The sequence below is a fragment of the Papio anubis genome, chromosome 19 (genome assembly GCF_008728515.1).
Source record: "Papio anubis isolate 15944 chromosome 19, Panubis1.0, whole genome shotgun sequence".
Lineage (NCBI taxonomy): Eukaryota > Metazoa > Chordata > Mammalia > Primates > Cercopithecidae > Papio > Papio anubis.
The window spans coordinates 69,028,145-69,044,346 of NC_044994.1; the positions used below are offsets into that span (position 1 = coordinate 69,028,145).

A 16,202-nucleotide genomic window follows, 5' to 3' on the forward strand; every position below is an offset into this window, starting at 1 on the left:
GAGCAGAGATGGTCAAATTTATCCTGTAAGCTTTGGAACTAGTAATTCGTCAGTGGATCATACTTGGTTCCTTTCTTCAACTGGTCTCTTTAGTTGTGGATGGGGACAGTGCCCTGGAAATTGTTGTCTGAGTTTTCATTCTACAGTAGTAGCTGTGACTGGAACTGCGGGGTCACATTTTCACTCTTTGTTTACTGGTTTTTCTCTGTATGTGTTATAATTAAGAAGCACAGTATATTCATGCGTAAAGATGTTTAAAAACTAAGAAAAGCTTTATCCTAAAATTAGAATTGAAGACCCTGTGATTTCTTTGGTGCAGCTTGGAGACCTCAGGCAGCATGAATGCTGCTTCCTGCATGCAGGTGGGAGCATCGCTTTCCCTGTGCCCTTACACCTGGACTTGTCTGGCCTTCCCATTGACCTACTTACTTCGCCTCTTTTGTAGAACTTAACACTACAAGCGGAAGCCTTCCTTCAACAACACCGATGTCTCCATCGGCCATCTCGACTCAGAACCTGGTCATGTCCTCGTCGGGTGTGGGAGGTGACGCTAGTGTCACGCTGACGCTGGCCGATACTCAGGGTATGCTGTCTGGAGGCCTGGACACTGTCACACTCAACATCACCTCTCAGGCAAGTGCTCCTCAGAGAGGGATGCAAAGGTCCTTTCAAAAAGTGGTCTTTGAAAACATTATTCATTGACTCCTTCCTAAATATGTATTCTGAGCATTTTTTTTTCAAAGTCGAAGTAGCTTTTTTTCTGATTAAAAAATAATACAGTAAATGTAAAAAGGGGAAAAAAGAAAATTCAGATAATATGGAAGAATGTAAAAAAATAAGGTAAAGCATAAAACCCAAAGCTTTAATCCCACCACCAAATGGAACCACAGTTAACATTTTATTGTATATATCCTTCTACACCTTTATATGAATGTATAAGGTACATATTTATAACTTTCTGCAGAAATAAGTTTGTGTACACATCATGTAGATGAAGTTTATTGATGGGCGTTATGTTGTATTCATGGTTTCAATAAGTAGCATGGAAATTTTCATGCCCTTAGTCACTGAGATTCTTACATGAATTCCTACCAGTAGAAGTGCTGTGCCAAAGGGGTGTACATTTTTACATGATTCCTTGAGCTAAGATGCTGAAAAACCTTTCAGAGTTTAATTAGGAAAATCATAATGATACATTATGATTCGTTATAATGAAGATGAATTGTAACAAAGCTATGCCCGTATTTTGATAGTTGAAGACTAATTATAATAAGGCTGTGTCAGAATTTTCATAGTTGACTATAAAAAATCTATTCTTAGTTGATGTAAATTGTGATTTCTATGTGTCTGTTCCTGGCTGTTGTAATAGAAGCAAAATACACAGCAGAATTAGAAAGCTGAGGCTGGACACAGGTGGCTCGTGCCTGTAATCCCAGCACTTTGGGAGGCTGAGGTGGGAGGATTCCTTGAGCCCAGGAGTTTGAGAGCAGTCATGGCAACATGGCAAAACTCTTGTCTCTACAAAAAATAAAAAATTGGGCCAGGCACGGCAGTGCACACCCGTAGTACTGGGTACTCCGGAGGCTGAGGTGGGAGGATTGGGTGAGCCTGGAAGGTTGATGCTGCAGTGAGCCGTGATTGCACCACTGCACTCCAGCCTGGACGACAGAGTGAGACCTTCTCCCTCTCAAAACAAAAGCTGAGGCTGTTTTCACCAAAACACATTCCTTGATTGTTCTGTCTCTGCTTTTTAGGCTCACCGTACAAGAAAAACAGATTTTGGCATCTAGAGCAGGATTGGTCCTAATACTATCACAGCCACTTGCTGAAGAAATGACCTCTCTAAGCTCTAGTCCCTTTCATTAGTGAAATAGCAGCATTTCCTCTGCATTGCTTCAGTGTTCAGTCAGTCTCCCTGGGTTGTGGGATACTCACATGTCGTTGGCAAATAGGCTTCTCCTAGGGCTCCTCACCGAGGACCCCTGCACAGCCACTATCCTCTTCTGAGGTGACCCAGGCACACCGCACGCCAGGGTTCCTGCTCGCTGGACACAGGGGCTCCCCTCTGGGTGACCTGTCTGTAGTCAAGCAGCCCTGCCTACGTCCTGCCCCCAGGGACCTGTCGGGCAACCCCGACAGCCACATGTGGTGCTGGGAAGCAGAGCGTGCATCTCACTCAGAGGCATTCCTCCTGAGCTGTGCGGAGAGCATGACTGCTTATGGAGTTTAACACCCTTTCTTCACCTGCTCTTATGCACCATCAACTCCTGCTTGTCACATAATTAACCTTCTAAATATTAGCAATTCGTATCATGTTTTAAAATTGTGGTTGGAACAAAAATAGTCAACTGGCTGGGTGTGGTGGCTCACACCTGTAATCCTAGCACTTGGGCAAGCCGAGGTGGGCTTGAGGTTAGGAGTTTGAGATCAGCCTGGCCAACATGGGGAAACTCCGTCTCTACTAAAAATACAAAAATTAGCCGGGCATGGTGGCGGGCGCCTGTGATTTCAGCTACTTGGGAGACTGAGGCAAGAGAATCACTTGAACCCGGGAGGTAGAGATTGCTGTGAGCCGAGATCACACCTCTGCACTCCAGCCTGGGCAACAGAGTGAGACTCCATCTCAAAAACAAAAACAAATAAACAAAAAAGTACCCATCCTAAGATGTAAATTCCTGAGGTGTGCTTTCCTAGATGCAGGAAGCATGATGATTATGGTGGACCAGCCATGTCTTCTTCTTTCCTACCTGTGATCTTGGTTACTGTATCTCAGGGCCTAGTGAAGCCCCCTGAGGTCTGGGGCAGGCAGTGGGCGGGGGGAGGCTGGATGGGAGAGCACTTTTACTTATTTACCATTCAAAGAACACGCTTCAAATCCAGGTACCGGAGTCTGTACACTAACTCGGAGTCCATTTGTCTTTCCCACCTTTTTATTTGCTGCTAAGATGTTTTTATATTTAAATGATGACGACTGTAAATATGACCTTACACTTCCTGTTGTCTTGCAAAGCCTTAAGGGCGTAACGTGCATTGGACTACCCTAGCATTGCATTTGGGAACACGGTGACTGTCCTGTTACATGTGTGAGTCAGCTCCCAGGGTCCCTGGTGTGTTTCTTATTGTAGACTGTTAACTATAGTAATTAAAGACATAGTAAAGAAGTAAAAATTATTTAAAATATAAATTTTAATTAGTTAGATGCCTTTGAATAACTTTTGGAGGGTGGGGATTGAGTTTGATGAGAAAAACCCAGAAAGGCATTTATTTCAATGATTATGAGAGTATTTTCTGTATGTTAAGTTTTATCACTTTGAGAATTATCCACTACAGTTGAAGTGAAAGTTCAGTAAGTAGTTCTCAGTATTTTCCAGGTTGTATTTTTAAAGTCTGCAGATATTTGCCAGGATGTCCCATGCCTTTTTTGTAGAACAGTTGGCCCCCAACTCCCAGGCTGTGGACTGGTACCTGCCCATGGTCTGTTAGCATCTGGCCGCACAGCCGGGGTGCGTGTGGGCCGGCGAGCATTACCGCCTGAGCTCCACCTCCTGTCAGATGAGCTGGGGCATTACATTCTCAGAGGAGCATGAGTCCTGTTGTGAACTGCACATGTGAGGGATCTAGGTTGTGTGATCCTTATGAGAATCTAGCTAATGCCTGATGAGGAACAGTTTCATCCTGAAACCATCTCCCAACACCCCCTACCTCAAATCCGTGGAAGACTTTTCTTCACGAAACCAGCCTGCCTGGTTCCAAAAAGGGTAGGGACTGCTGGTGTAGTGCACGTGGGTCACCCGGGAGCCTTGTGAGCGGGCAGGTGGTTCTCCAAGGATGTTCTTCAAGAAGGGCTGTAGAGTGAAGCCTTGGTGGCAGTGATGACCCTGGGATGTGCTGTGGCCCGTTTCTGGGCCTGCTGTCCTCACCAGCAGGCAACCCAGGCTCCCTGGCTCCACACCAGTCCCCTGGTGGGGTCACTGTCTCATTTAGGATGCTGCTTTTGGGACAGAAGTCCCGTGGGTCCCCAGCGCCTCAGGACAGACTCCATCAGCTGCCCCTCTGGCTCCTGCCTGGCCCCTGCCACGTCACGTGGACTCGGGCTTTGTCTGCTGAGCTGCCAGAAGTACCTCGTTTGCCACGCCCTCTCCCTCCCACCCACTGCGCAGGTGGCTCCTGTGCCTGGCGTCCAGGTTGTGCCTGCAGCCACACACCCTGCCGTTAGTGCTTCCCTGCCACCCCCATCAGCCCTTCCACTCTGGCCTGAGGACATGGGAGCAGGAGGCTTTGTGAGCAGCAGGAGCCGGGTGGGTCCTCTGGAACCTGTGTCTAGCCAGATACATTAGTGTTTCTATTAAGCTTTGGTGGGTTAAGTTCATTTTGTATATTCTTTTCTGTACTTCATATGCAAAATTTGTAAACCAAATTGATTAATTAGCATACATTGTCCAATAAGTAATTTTAAAATATCCAGTAGAAATTGTGTAGCTTTATTTGAATCTTTTTTCTGTTAGCTGGCAAACTTAGACTTATGCTGGTTTATTACTCTGAAAACTTGCAAAAACCAGATGAAACCTTTCTTAGCTTTATGAATGGTATTTTTCTAAACATAATGAATCCTTGTAGCAACAAAACCACCTTTTTATTGTCAAGAGATTAATGAACCTATAAGAAAATGTCTGTAAATACATAAATTATTATGATTGTTTATGATAATAAAAATTTGACCTGAAAATTAGAAGGTGGTCAAGAGAAATTAACCAGTGTGTAATGATGATTGTTCATTTAAGAGTTATTCACTAGGGGATAAATGTCGAATGATTTAATATTGATTCCTTAAAATGACACATGCTCCTTGAATTTAATGAGGAAACGGACTAATAGCACAGGGAAGAGATCCAATGTGAAGAAATCAAATTGTTTAGCATTATACCACCCTGGACACTGCACTCTGTGCATGGAAAAATAAGAATCTCCCTAAAGGAACTGAAGGAAACAGTAATATAAACGTAGAAATTACTGTACATATTTAAAAGATAGGAAAGTCACATAAACTTATTATGTATTATTTTTTATTTATTTATAAAATCCATGAAAGAAAATGTTCCTAAAAACAAAGAAAGGTGGTCTTAGTTTACTTAAATAGTATTCTTAATTAATGGGCAAATGTGGCTGGGCGCAGTGGCTCACGCCTGTAATCCCAGGACTTTGGGAGGCCGAGGCGGGCGGATCATGAGGTCAGGAGATCGAGACCATCCTGGCTGACACAATGAAACCCCGTCTCTACTAAAAATACAAAAAATTAGCCGGGCAAGGTGGCAGGTGCCTGTGGTCCCAGCTACTCGGGGAGCTGAGGCAGAAGAATAGCATGAACCCAGGAGGTGGAGGTTGCAGTGAGCTGAGATCGCGCCACTGCACTCCAACCTGGGTGACAGACAGAGTGAGACTCTGTCTCAAAAAAAATAAAAAATAAAAATAAATAAAAGGGCAAATTTGAGTCCATAATAGTAAAAAGTTTGGAATGTATATGTTTTTGTAAGTACATAATTAATCCTAATTTAAAACTTGGAAAGGGCCCAATTTTGGAAGAATATTGGAGTAAATGATAATTTTAATTCAGAGAAAGTTAGCTAATTTTGAAATATAATTTTGATGTATTTGTTCCAAACTTTAGACTCTTCAGCGGGGAGGAGGAGCAGGCCGCTGGTAGTTGTGTGTCCTGCTTGGCCACTGAAGTCTGACAGTTCTATCAGGAGGTGTAAACATGCATGTAGAAAATCTATTCAAGAAAGCAAAATGATTTTTAGTTCTTATTCTGAATACAAGAAGTAGTTTACTTATTCATGAGGGGAATTCTCTTGTATACTAATTCTTGTCATTAAAAAAAAAAAACCTCTTATTATTACAGATAATTGGCCAGGTGCAAAACATTTAAAACTTTGTTTTTAGAGATATGAATGTGGCTTTTTAAGTCTAAATTTGACTGTGGGGTGACCCAGAAATTGGCAAATCTTATTACAGACTCCTGATGGGAAAAGAGGCTGATTCTGAAGTAACAAGTTAGTTGTAGGTTTAACACCAAGAGTCATCTGGTCCATACTATTTAAAGCTTTCTTAATTTTGTGCCTTTCTTAGCCTTCATCCTTTACAAGTCATTCATATTTACTCTTGTAAATATCTTCACATTTTTATTGAGGCACAATGTTTTGTTTTAAGTTTATTAAGAGTTGTGTATAGGCCAGTAAAATGAACTGCTAAGAAAAATATTTCTAATGAAATTATAGTACATGTGAGCAGGAAATCAGGTTGATTTATGGGTACTTGGTAATAGTATAGTGAAGTGTGTTATTGCATGGAATGCCTTTCATCAATATCCAGCCCTTTCTCATGTTTTACAGCATTTCTCAGATTTAGTCGAACATTGACTTCCCTGGGTCCCAGCAGGCTCAAGTTAATTCAGTAGTCATGGGTGGGGCTGGCATCTGTGCTGTTCATCACCCACCCTCCCTGTGACTCTGACGCAGCTGCCCCAGCTGCCAGGGCCAACAGCTGTTGCCCCGTTCCTCTCTGCTGGGACTCAGTGCTTGCTGTTACATTCTCATGTTGCAAAGTTCATGTGCTCCAGGGGAAGGCAAATTCCTGTAATCTTTACCTCAGTGTAAACCAAATATAGCAAAGAAACCAACTGCAAATAATAATACAAACCAAAAGTAAATAACCTTTATATTGTTTTAGCCGATTTGTGTATCACTTCCGTAAGTATAGCTAATTGTTGAGTATAGATTTTATTGGACACTGATTTTTAAATCAGGAAATTTGCATTAAGAATACTTAAGGTTGGCTGGGTGTGGTGGCTCACGCCTGTAATCGCAGGCCGAGGCTGGTGAATCACCTGAGGTCAGGAGTTCGAGACCAGCTTGGCCAACATGGTGAAACCCCGTCTCTACTAAAAATACAACAAATTAGCTGGGCGTGGTGGCATGTGCCTGTAATCCCAGCTACTCAGGAGGCTGAGACAGGAGAATCGCTTGAACTCGGGAGGTGGAGGCTGCAGTGAGCCAAGATCGTGCCATTGCACTCTAGCCTGGGTAATAAAGCACGACTCTGTCTCAAAAAAAAAAAAAAAAGAATACTTAAGGTTTGCAATTGAAACACAAATGATAAGCTAGTAAATTACATAGATTTCAAGTTTTTTTAATTAAAATTTTTGAGATAATTGTAGACACACGGGCAATTTTTAAAAAATAGTACAGAGAGATTCCATATATACTTATCCAGTTTCACCCAATAGGAGCATGTTGCAGAACTGTCATATAATATCACAAACTATTATTATCAATGACAAGCCAAGATACAGAATATTTCCATCACCTCAAGGACCCCTCATGTTGCTTTTTATAATGACTTCAAGACCCTCTTAACCCTGGCGTCTGCCACTCTGTTCTTTATTTCTGTAATTTTGCTATTTCAAAACAATAAGAAGTTGTAATTTTTCCCTTGATATACCTGTATAAGCTAAGACTCTCAAATATCTTACCTTTAGTTTGGGAATATATGAATTTATTGAGCCAGTTGGTTCTTATGTGCATCAGAATTTCTGACCAGCAGTTTTTTTGGTCTTTGATTAATAAAATAAATGTGAATTAATAAATCTAGGTTGATTCATACAATTTTTCAAATTGGGTAGTCTGATAAGGGTGGTGGCAGCAGCTGGCAACAGACATGTCACAAAAAAGTGTAGCATTCACTGGTATTTGAAACTAGCAATGTTCAATCAACTTCTCTATGTAGGGGGGTAGGGAACGTGAAGCTTTATTAGTATAGATAGGAACTTCGGGTGCAGTGGCTCACACCTATAATCCCAGCACTTTGGGAGGCTGAGGCAGGCAGATCACCTGAGGTCAGGAGTTCGAGACCAGCCTGGCCAACATAGTGAAACCCCATCTCTACTAAAAATACAAAAATTAGCCACACATGTGGCACATGCCTGTAATTCCAGCTACTCAGGAGGCTGAGGCACGAGAATCACTTAAACCCAGGAGGCAAAGATTGCAGTGAGCTGAGATCAAACCACTGCACTCCAGCCTGGGTGACAGTACAATACTTTATCTCAAAAAAAAAAAAAAAAGAAAAAGAACTTTTCAATTTAGATGTTTATGTAAAAAATTAGGCTGATATATGGAGATACCTAAAATAGCCTCATTTTGCTTTTTTAAAAAGCTGCTTATGGGAAGTAAGGAACTCAAATTAATTTAGAATCTCTCTTTTTCTGGAATCCCTGATGATGACTTTGTATATTTTTGACTTCTATTTTGCCACCTGCCGCTCTTTCCCTTAAGAAGTGAACCTGAAATTCTCTGATGAAGGAAGTTTTTAAAAATGCCAGCTCAGTCCTATTTTTCCTCTACTGTGTCTCATATGGTTCGGCCATGTCCCCACCCAGATCTCATCTTGAATTCCCACATGTTGTGGGAGGGACCTGGTGGGAGGTAATTGATTCATGGGGACAAGTCTTTCCCGTGCTGTTCTCATGATAGTGAATAAGTCTCATGAGATCTGATGGTTATATAAAGGGAAGTTTCCCTGCACAAGCTCTCCTCTCTATGCTGCCATCCATGTAGGATGTGACTTGCTCCTCCATGCCTTCCACCATGATTGTGAGGCTTCTCCAGCCACATGGAACTGTCAGTCCAATTAAACCTCTTTCTTTTGTAAATTGCCCAGTCACAGGCATGTCTTTATCAGCAGCATGAAAACGGACTAATACAGCATCCCCTCCTCAATTCTTAACTTTCCTTTTGGGACCTCAGCTTGCATAGTTCCCTAAGACATTGAGAAACACCCCTCATCTTAAAGCACAGGAGCCAACAACATCAGCCACGCTTCCTGTGATCAGCCACGGTTTTAACTGTGTGTGAAATATGTTTAGAATCAGTGCTGATTGCAGCAGTTCAAGTTGCATGCTGAATCGCTTCTATAAATTCAGCATTTGCAGTAGATATTCAGACCCTTTAAGCTGCAGCTTCCTCTCTGCTCTTGTGCCCCATACCACCCTACCTTTCTCATTCTCTCTTATTCTCTCAGATCCATTCTCGTAGCTAGAGGTGTGCTGAGCTGGTAAGAAGACTTACAGTCGTTTTCTATAGCATAGCAAAATTGTGTATGCGTTTCTAAGCAAATAAGTGTGTTGTAAATATACACACATGTAGAGACTCTGAGATGTAATTTATATAAGTTCACCTCATTGTTTAAAGTATACAATTGAATGGTTTTCAGTGTATTTACAGAGTTGTACAGCCATCACTGTGGTCTAATTTTAGAGCAGTTCATCACCCCTTAAAGAAACCTGGAGCCATGAGCCATCACTCCATGTTCCCCTGACCCCCGGCCCACCCTCACCTCTGCCCCTGGCAACTGCCAGTCCACTTTCTGTCTCTCTCTGTAGATGCATCTGTTCTGGATATTTCATAGAAATGTGATCATCTGTGTTGTCTTTTGTGACTGGCTTCTTTCATTCCTTAGAGTATTTCTAAGGTTCCTCCATGCTGTAACATGTACCAGAACTTCCTACCTTTTTATTACTCAACAGTATTCCCTTATACCACATTTCATTTGTGCATTTATCAGTTGATGAGCATTTGGGCTGTTTCCATTTTTTGGTTATGGGTAATTCTCCTGTGGACATTTCTGTACAAGGCTTTGAGTGGACTCTGTTTTCACTTCTCTTGGGTTGCTGGGTTACGTGGTGACTCCACAGTTCACTTTTTGAGGAGCTACCAGCTTGTTTTCCAAGGTAGCTGCACCATAAAAGAGCTTTTAAATTATTACTTGTTTTGCTAATGTTACAACTTCTGAAATAGTACTAATCTTTTGCCAGGGTCAGCAGTTCCCAGCACTCCTCACGGATCCCTCTCTCTCGGGCCAGGGTGGAGCAGGCTCGCCGCAAGTCATACTAGTGAGCCACACGCCACAGTCAGCGTCTGCTGCTTGTGAAGAAATAGCCTACCAGGTACAGGATATTCCTTCATCCACAGAGCTTTCGTCGCTTTTAAAAACATACAGATTCAGAAGGGATGGTGGTAGAGGGTCATGGGAGTGCTGTGTGGCCCGGGTGGCTGGGGCTGACTTCTGAGGTGTCCCCAGCTGAATCCTGAGTGGACATAGGCTCTGCGGGGGTGTGTGTTGAATGACAGGTACACATCTCAGTCATTTTGTGATTTGTTTCTTAGGGAGTGAGGTTTTAGTACCACAAAATTAGATGTAGCCACCAGTGATATGTAAATCTATTTTTAAACTTATTAATATTGTATTTGCCTACTGATCAGACTTCGCATATCCAGCCACTTACACTTAGTTCTTTCTGCAGATTTCCTAGTAACACCTTTGCTGGTTCTGTTAAGTGTCATATACATTTTCATATACGTGTGTGTGTGTGCATCTGTGTGCAAGATCTATTTGTCATTTGGCTAGTCTTTTTTCTTAAAAATACATGTTTTTGAGAGACAAAATATTTAGTAAGCAGTAGTCTAAATATAGAAGAGTCTGAAAACTCTTTGCTTAAAAGTTTCCAGGGTCAGAATTAAAGCACAGATGATGAATAATCTCTGAATTTAGGAAGCATTAAACATTTTTAGCAAATGAGTTTTCAAAATAATGACTTACCTGTTTTTCAGTAGGACAAGGGCTTTTTCACAAAGAGATGAGATATAACCAGCACTGGGGATGTCCTGGAGTTTGACCTGAGTAACCAGAGCTCGTCTCACTGAATTTCAGTTTGTATAACTTAACACATTTGTGTCTGGGGTCCCCAAGACTGCCCTCAGGTTTGACGATTCACTACAAGGTTTCACCGGATTCAGAGAAATCTGATCTGTTGGTGGTTGTGGTTTATACTTGTGGTTACAATGGAAAGGTGCAGATGAGAACCAGCAGAAGGAAAAGGCATGTGGGGTGGAGTCCAGAGAACCCAGGCACAAGCTTCCCAGTGTCCGCTCCAGTGAGGTCACACAGACACTGCTGATTCTCCCAGGAACGTTGTGTGACAGTGCCTGCCAACTGTCGCCAACTCGGGAAGCTCAGCTAAGCTCTGGTATCCAGAACTGTATTAGGGTCAGACGTGTGGCCATGGAGTGCCCGTGTGGCTGGGCTTAGCTATGCGGTCTCCAGGCCCCAGCCCCTCCAGATCAAACTAATGCAGTGGCCCAGGTCCCCAGATGAAACAAAAATAGGCCTTCACCATAAGTCACATCATCAGCACAAACTATGTGGCATTGCCCAAGGTCCTGGGTATGAAATACACTCTTACCTACTAATAGCAGGATGTTCCAGGGGCTTATCGGTGATGCTCGGGAGCTGATCAAGGGCACTGGGGAGTGTGCCGGGTTTGAGCACCTCAGGCCTGGTGAGGTAACTGTTGACCACACACATCCATTGAGACAGAAAACGCATTAGCGGCTTGGTCATATTTTTAAGCTCTCTTTCTCATGGTGCTTTTGTAGTGAAACCTTATTAGTCTGGTATGTTTCAGAGAGTTCATAAATCAGTTCCAAGGCATACCTTACCTAATTCCTGTATTTTGTGTGACTAGTAAATGAAACTACTTTGCTATTTTTTAACATTATGATTTTAGCATTTGGTTTAATATAGCTAGAAGAATAATTTTTTTTTAGAGTAATCTATGTTAAGATTAGTTTGAAATGTCCCAATTGAAGTGATATATTCCATTTTAACTTCCATTTGAGTAGTAGATGGTAATGAGAGAAACCAAGTATTAATACTTGGTCTAGCGTGTAATTTTTTTCAAAATTTGACAGATTAATTAAATATAAAAATGAGGTGGATAACTAATCTGTATCAGTGAATACAGGCATACCTCAGAGATAACGTGCGTTCAGTTCTAGACCACTGCAATAAAGCAATTATCACAACAAAGCAAGTCATACATTAACATTATGATTTAGTTTTCTGGTTTCCCAGGGCATATGATGTTTATTCTATACTGTAATAATAGTGTTCAGCAGCACTATTTCTTTTTTTTTTCCTTTTTGGTTTTTTTTTTTTTGAGACAGAGTCTCGCTCAGTCGCCCAGGCTGGAGTGCAGTGGCCGGATCTCAGCTCACTGCAAGCTCCGCCTCCCGGGTTTAGGCCATTCTCCTGCCTCAGCCTCCCAAGTAGCTGGGACTACAGGCGCCCGCCACCTCGCCCGGCTAGTTTTTTGTATTTTTTTTTTTTTAGTAGAGACGGGGTTTCACCGTGTTCGCCAGGATGGTCTCGATCTCCCGACCTCGTGATCCGCCCGTCTCAGCCTCCCAAAGTGCTGGGATTACAGGCTTGAGCCACCGCGCCTGGCCCCTTTTTGTTTTTTTTTTGAGACAGAGTCTAGCTCTGTGGCCCAGGCTAGAGTGCAGTGGTGCAATCTCAGCTCACTGCAACCTCCGCCTCCTGGGTTCAAGTGATTCTCCTGCCTTAGCCTCCCAGATAGCTGGAATCACAGGCGTGCACCACCACACCTGGCTAAGTTTTGTATTTTTAATAGAGACGGGGTTTTGCCATGTTGCCAGGCTGGTCTCAAACTCCTGAGCTCAAGTGATTGCCCACCTTGGCCTCCCACAGTGCTGGGATTACAGGCGTGAGCCACTGTACCTGACCAGCATTAATATATATTTTTTTAAATGTACATACCTTAATTTAAAAATACCTTATTGCTAAAAATGCTAACAATCACCTGAGCCTTCAGCAAGTTGTAATCTTTTTGCTGGTGGAGGGTCTTGCCTTGATGTTGATGGCTGCTGACTGATCAAGGTGGTGGTTGTTGAAGTTTGGGGTGGCTGTGGCAATTTCTTTTTTTTTTTTTTTTTTTGAGACAGAGTCTCGCTCTGTCGCCCAGGCTGGAGTGCAGTGGCCGGATCTCAGCTCACTGCAAGCTCCGCCTCCCGGGTTTACGCCATTCTCCTGCCTCAGCCTCCCGAGCAGCTGGGACTACAGGCGCCCGCCACCTCGCCCGGCTAGTTTTTTGGTTTTTTTTTTAGTAGAGACGGGGTTTCACCGTGTTAGCCAGGATGGTCTCGGTCTCCTGACCTCGTGATCCGCCCGTCTCGGCCTCCCAAAGTGCTGGGATTACAGGCTTGAGCCACCGCGCCTGGCCGGCAATTTCTTAAAATAAGACAACAATGAAGTTTGCTGCGTCAATTCTTCCTTTCATGAAAGATTTCCCCATAGCATGCGATGATGTTTGATAGCATTTTACCCAAAGCAGAACCTCTTTCAGAATTGGAGTCCATCTCTCAAAGCCCACTGCTGCTTTACCAAGTTTCTGTAATCTTTTAAATCTTTTGTTGCAATTTCAACAATGTTCACAGCATCATCACCAGGAGTGATGATTACAGGAGACTCCGTCTCAAGTAACTGCTTTATTTGCTCATCCATAAGAAGCAACTCCTTATCTGCTCAAGTTATAAATACCATGAGATCCTTATCTGCACAGTTGTAAATACCATGAGATCCTTATCTGCTGAGTTATATATACCATGAGATTGCAGCAATTCAGTCATCTTCAGGCTCCACTTCTAATTCTCTTGCTCATTCATCCACATCTGTAGTTGCTTCTTCCGCTGAGGTCTTGAACCTCTCAAAGTCATCCATGAGGGCTGGAATCAGCTTCTTCCAAACTCCTGTTAATGTTGATATTTTGACTTCCTCCCATGAATCACAAATGTTCTTAATGGCATATAGAGTGGTGAATCCTTTCCACAGGTTTTCACTTTACTTTGCCCAAATCCATCAGAGGAATCACTATCTGTGTCAGCTACAGCCTTATGAGATGTATTTCTTAGTAAGACTTGAAAGTGGAAATTACTCCTTGATCCATGGGCTGCAGAGTGGATGTCATGTTAGCAGGCATGAAAGCAACATTCGTCCCTCTGTACATCTCCATCATAGCTCTTGGGTGACCAGGTGCATTGCGTGACCAGAGCAGGAATATTTGGAAAGGAATCATTTTTTTCTGACCAGTAGGTCTCAGCAGTGGGCTTAAGATATTCAGTAAATCATGCTGTAAACAGATGTACTGTCATTCAGGCTTTATTGTTTCATGTGTAGAGCACAGAAAGAATGGATTTAGCATCATTCTTAAGGGCCCTAAGAATTTTTGGAATGGTAAATGAGCATTGGCTTCAACTTCAAGTCACTAGCTGCACTAGCCCCTCATAAAAGAGTCAGCCTGTCCTTTGAAGCCAGACACTGACTTTTCTGTAGCTGTGAAAGTCCTAGAGGCATCTTCTTCCACTATAAAGCTGTTCTGTCTACTCTGAAAATCTGTTGTTTAATGGAGTGACCTTCATCGATGCTCTTGGCTAGATGTTCTGGAGAACTTGCTGTAGCTTCTCCATCAGCACTTGCTGCTTCACCTTGCACTGCTGTGTTATGGAGGTGGCTTCTTTCCTTAGTTCTCATGGACCGACCTCTGCTAGTTTCCAACTTTTCTTCTGCAGCTTCCTCACCTCTTGGCCTTCATAACATGGAAGAGAGTTAGAGTCTTGCTCTGGATTAGGCTTTGGCTTAAGTGAAGGTTGTGGCTGTTTTGATCTGTCTAGGCCGTTAAAACTTTCTGCTTATCAGCAATAGTGCAGTTCCACTTTCTTATCATTCATGAGTTCACTGGATAACACTTTTAATTTTCTTCAAGAACCTTACCTTCATTTCACAAGTTGGCTAATAGTTTGACACAAGAGACTGAGCTTTCAGCCTCTCTCAGCTCTCTATATGCCTTCCTCATTAAGCTGAATCATTTCTAGCTTTTGAAGTGAGGGATGTGTGATTCTTCCTTTCACTTGAACACTTACAGGCCACTGTGGGGTCATGAATTGGCCTCATTTCAGTGTTGTTGTGTCTCAGAGAATAGGGAGCCCCAAGGAGAAGTGGGGTGGCCAGTTGGTGAAGCAGTCAGACACAAACGTTTATAGATTAAGTTTGCCATTTTATATGGGCAGGGTTTGTGGTGCCTCAACACAATTACAATAGTAACATCAAAGATCACTAATCACAGATCACCGTAACAGATACGCTGTAATGAAAGACTTTGAAATATTGCGAGAATTACCAAAATGTGACACAGAGACATGAAGTGAGCATGTGCCATTGGAAAAATGGCACCAGTAGACTTGCTCAAAGCAGCATCGCCACAAACTTTCAATTTGTGAAAATGACAGGATATCTATGGAGGGCAAAAAAAGTGAAGTTCAGTGAAAACAAGGTATGCCTATAATTAGCAAGAGAAATTCTCTTAGACGTTTTCTGTAAGTTTCCCTTGTTAGCTTGTAGCACTGTTTGCCAACATTAATTGGTTTTAATCACGGTCTAATTTCATCCTAATGCTCTCTTGATACAGATGGAATGCACATTGACGCTTCCAGGCTCTGACCTGGGCTCTGACCAGGGACTTCAGACACATGCCTGGGTTTGCCTCTGGCCTGTGCTTCTGGGAGGAAGCTGGGACCACTTTAAGCACCCTGGGTTTATCTGAACCCACTACAGAGTGGCTGGGAGTGCTGGCTGCAGCCTCTGGTGATGTGGGTACATCCCTGCTCCCGTGCATTCTGGCCAGGAGCCCTCAGGCAATCCTACATCTGTGTGATGGCCTGTTTTTAAGACAGAGGTGGCCAGGCACAGTAGCTCACACCTGCAATCCCAGCACTTTGGGAGGCTGAGGCAGGAGGACTGCTTGAGCCCAGGAGTTGGAGACAGCAGTGAGCTATGATCACCACTGTACTCCAACCTGGTGACAGAGCAAGTTCGTGTTTTAAAACAAACACAAACAAAAACCCAAACCCCCAAACAGAGGTGTAGTTAGGACTACCTCATAGTGGTCAGAATTTGGGCATGTAACGTTACCTGGCACGGAGCACAGGTCCTGGCCCAAAGCAAGTGCTCAGGTGAGGACACTACTGGTGGCACTGGAGCAGCTACTACGGCCTGGGGCTCACATCGCTCTCTGGTGAAGTCCCTAGAGCAACAACCTTTGCTTTTTAAAAATCTTTTTCTTCGTAGTTCACCTGAAGAGAAATCCATACTGATCTGACAAGATGTGTACTCACAATGTACAAACGTCTTTCTCCTAAGGGAGCCATTGACAGACTGCCGCCTTACTCAGCCTGTCTTTACAAAAGCGAATGAACTAATTTCTGCCTGACCCTTCCCGTAAAGATCAAGAGACC

The 16,202-nt window shown here is 43.1% G+C and overlaps 1 protein-coding gene across 1 annotated transcript in view; it reads left to right on the plus strand.

The window, feature by feature from the left end:
- Positions 1-16,202, plus strand: part of ZNF236 (zinc finger protein 236) — a 134,129-nt gene that overhangs the window by 98,565 nt on the left and 19,362 nt on the right. The window contains exons 27-28 of the mRNA XM_031658648.1: positions 446-633; positions 9,869-10,000. Of these exons, the coding sequence (XP_031514508.1) occupies positions 446-633; positions 9,869-10,000 (320 nt within the window). The remainder of the gene's footprint in view (positions 1-445; positions 634-9,868; positions 10,001-16,202) is intronic.